Source organism: Rhagoletis zephyria, unplaced genomic scaffold, assembly GCF_001687245.7.
Source record: "Rhagoletis zephyria isolate East Lansing unplaced genomic scaffold, Rhagoletis_zephyria_1.1 Rzeph_scaffold_17332, whole genome shotgun sequence".
In the NCBI taxonomy this organism is placed as follows: Eukaryota; Metazoa; Arthropoda; class Insecta; order Diptera; family Tephritidae; genus Rhagoletis; species Rhagoletis zephyria.
The window spans coordinates 1,685-5,207 of record NW_016174393.1 but is presented as its reverse complement, the minus strand read 5'-3'; the positions used below and the strand labels follow the sequence as shown (position 1 = coordinate 5,207).

Below are 3,523 nucleotides of genomic sequence, written 5' to 3'. Positions count from 1 at the left end.
TTCGTTCACGTTGACGCACACTTTTAAGCCGCTTAAGTGGTTATGACTCTTTAAGATTTTTGTTATACTCGAATTTCTTTTATTATACTCCTTCTTGACGGCGTCAAATAAGAAATCAAAATGTATTAAAGTTACTTTTCAATTATTATTTATTGTTGATTCTTAATTTTTTTCTTTTTTTTTACCAGCCACTGCATGAGTAGCATTACAAATTATCAATAACATGCGGCTAATGTATCCACCGATACAACAGAAATAGCTAAACTTAAAAAAAATACTCAGCCATCAATGTTGGTTGACTGCCTAGCAAATTGACAAGCTCGTGTTGCAATTTGTGAATTGGCTGACTGCCTGGCACTATGGCGATGAGCTGCTTAAGAGTTTTAGGAAAATTTTCTGTGCATGACAGTGCTTAAAAAATAAAAAAAAATAATTTACAATAAAAAGCTTGGCGATTATGCGCTCTTTTGTCGTTTGATTGGTTGTAAACATATCGCATTACAAATGTCCATCCAGGTGTGAGCCTTTTATGCAGGCATTTGTACATATGTACAGTGGCGGTCAAAAATGGATGACTGGTGTTCCGTTTTTACTATTTGCAATGTTTTTCTAACTAAAATAAAAAAAAAATTGTTTGTGTATGCAGATAATAGACTTATAAAATTTTTGTAAAGTAAGTTCAATTTTTAGCGCCTAAAAATCGCATAGGTTTTTAATATATATATTTTTTTTTGCTGGCGGATTTTGCGGTTTTTTCATATAAATAGCGAAATTTAGGAAAACTGGCGTTGATTTTTTTTTCTCGCAAATGGTCTCGCGCTTTTTCTTCCACAAAAAATTCATATGGAAAAAGTGGAAAACGCCTTCAACAAAAAAAAAATATTAAAAAGGAATGCAATGCACTTGCTTTACTAGAATTTTATAAGCCTTTTAAAAAGTCTAAAAATTCTGGTTAAAAAGCTCGAAATTTAGATAAAAATGTGTGGAATTTTTCTAAGTTCTGTATAAAGTTTGAAAGTGCTATTTATACAGTTTTTGTTAAAGCATGAAACATATTTTTATAAAAAAAAATTAAACAACTTTTAGCTTGAAACCCATTGTAAATATTAAAAACGAAACACTATTCATCCATTTTTGACCACCACTGTAAGTGTAAATATGTATACTCGTATGCACTGGTGCGTTATGTATGCACAGCGTTATGCGCTTTTCTAGAAACTCCAAAGTTTATGACTCAATAAAATTTTTCTACGTAAATTTGTAAAAAAAGGTTTAAGTCGTAAATTGAATGTTGGTAAGTGAAATTACAATTTTTATGTGTATGTTAAACGTATGTATATATAAGTACATATATACATAGGTATGTAGAAATGTTAACTAAGAGAATATTTGCAACACTTATCTAAATACATTATATACAAACATACATATATATGTAAGTGTAAATGGGTGAAATATAGAAAAAAAATATTTAAAAAATTCTACCTCTGGAAAATATCATTCTTTTCGCAAGTCTGTGCCCGAATCACCTCATATGTAAGTATGTGATCGAAGGAAACTCGATTCGAAATTTTGATTTTGAGGTTACGGCACTCGTTAAGGAGTCCGCCTTTTCAATATAATTTATATGGGAGAGAACGCAGAGGTCATTTGATTTAATTCGATTCAAAACGAGCAATCATTCGATAACGGATGACGTGATTTGGGCTCTGCTTTTCAAGAACCCTAAACTTCTTGAACCCTATGCATTATAAAGATTTTCGCGCCTAAGAGGGCTACTTTTTATAACCACTGTATATATGTAGGGTGGTCCACATATCCATGTGAAAAAGTAAAGTCGGAAGTAAAGAATTGAAATTTCTCTCACCCCCATTATTGTTCTATACCGAAAAATACTATACCTCTGTTTTTTTTTTAAATCAAATAATATTTAGAGTTTACTCAAAGGACTTAAAGATTTTTTAATATTAACATTGCAGTTTTTGAGATTTTTAGGGGTTCTATAAAAAATAGTTAATAACAGTAAATGGTTAAGTAAACAATTGGGTATTTTTATTGGAAATCTCCTAAAGAGCAACAAGGTTTTCCTATCGAGAAATAATGAGTTTGAATAATTCCATACCATTTCTACAAAAACTTGTGTTTCCCCATATAAAATACATGAAGACTAGTGATGGGAAGTGTCGAGTTCTTTGTTCTTTGGTATCGCTACTATGGAGTACTCCGTATCGATACTTTCAAAAATCGTCGATCCTATTGAGAATCGAGTTCTGAGTACTTTTGATATCGATGCTGCCCAACAATAATGAAAACCTCTAAATATTTTTTTTACTTCAAAATAGAAAAAACAGTGGTATTTTTTCCCGTATAGAAGGTGACACTTTAAAATTCAGACTTAACTTTTTTTTTGGACCACCCTAATGTGCATACATTTATTGTTTTCCAATAAAAATTTTCATAAATAAATGCTAATAAAAATTACTCCTTTCAACTTACATGATTGAGGCGCGCTGCGATCTTGGCATGCTCCTCCTGATAAGCTTTGCGTGCTTTACGTTTATCCTGTGATAAATGTGTCAGCTTTTCGCAGACGACTTCGAGTAGTTCTGCATTGCTTTTGAATTGTTTTGCTTGATGATCCAATTCATCCATGTAGGAGCGCCAGGCTTTCGTTATGAGGCTGCCTATAATAGGAAATTAAATTCACTTTTATATTTTTTTAAGACAAGCGAGGTGGGATAGTGTGAACACAACAAAAAAAAGTTAACTTAAAGATAAAAAAAAAAATATGTATAGTTTTCAAAATGAATTTTGAAGTAATTATTTTTTACTTGCGAACATCCCACATATTTTTCTTTAATAAAATTAATAAAATTAATTAAATAATTCTCTTAAAATAAATAAACCCTTGACCAGTGATGTCGTCCAAGTTTACGATATTACTAAGTACCCTCGTAGCAATTTTTTGCAATAAAATGGATGGCCGGCAACTAGCTACATACCACGAATAGAGTAGCACCCCTTTTTTTGGATTGCGGTCCTAAACCACCTGCTGTAGGAGCTGGAGAAAATAAGCGGCCGGGTAATTGTATGTGCGGAGTCAATTTAACCTTGAGATTAAGTAGGCTCTGAACAAGGAACTCGTACTAAACCTTAATAAAGTGGAACTCATCCTGTTCTGTTCACTAGAAGTTGTACATGAATACGCCGCGCTCAATTGGGGCATTCACCCGGCGCTTTCCGGCGCTTTCCGGCGCTTTCCGGCAGAGTCATGGAAGCATATCACTAAAAAAAAATGACATCAGTGGGCCCATACTCTCGCGTGGAGACAATTGGTAGGAGATGGGGTTCCTATCAGAAAGTATTACCCTGCCTTCTTGAAAACATAGTGAAGCACATAATGTTGGGAGCATATTAAACTATAGGCGTTCACGAGATGGGACTAAATATTACACCGAAACGTCACTATCGCCGCTGCTTATAGAACAGTGAGGTGGGATCATCTCAAACTTTCTCTTACAGG

General features: G+C 33.3%; 1 protein-coding gene across 1 annotated transcript; it reads right to left on the bottom strand.

Annotated features, from left to right (window-relative positions):
• Window positions 1-2,487: 2,487 nt before the first annotated feature.
• On the bottom strand, window positions 2,488-2,684 carry LOC108379785 (tyrosine-protein kinase Fer-like; the record flags this gene model as incomplete). Its single annotated transcript, XM_017636134.1, has 1 exon — window positions 2,488-2,684. A coding segment is annotated over one exon (197 nt), but the record flags the coding sequence as incomplete, so codon positions are not given.
• Window positions 2,685-3,523: the final 839 nt, after the last annotated feature.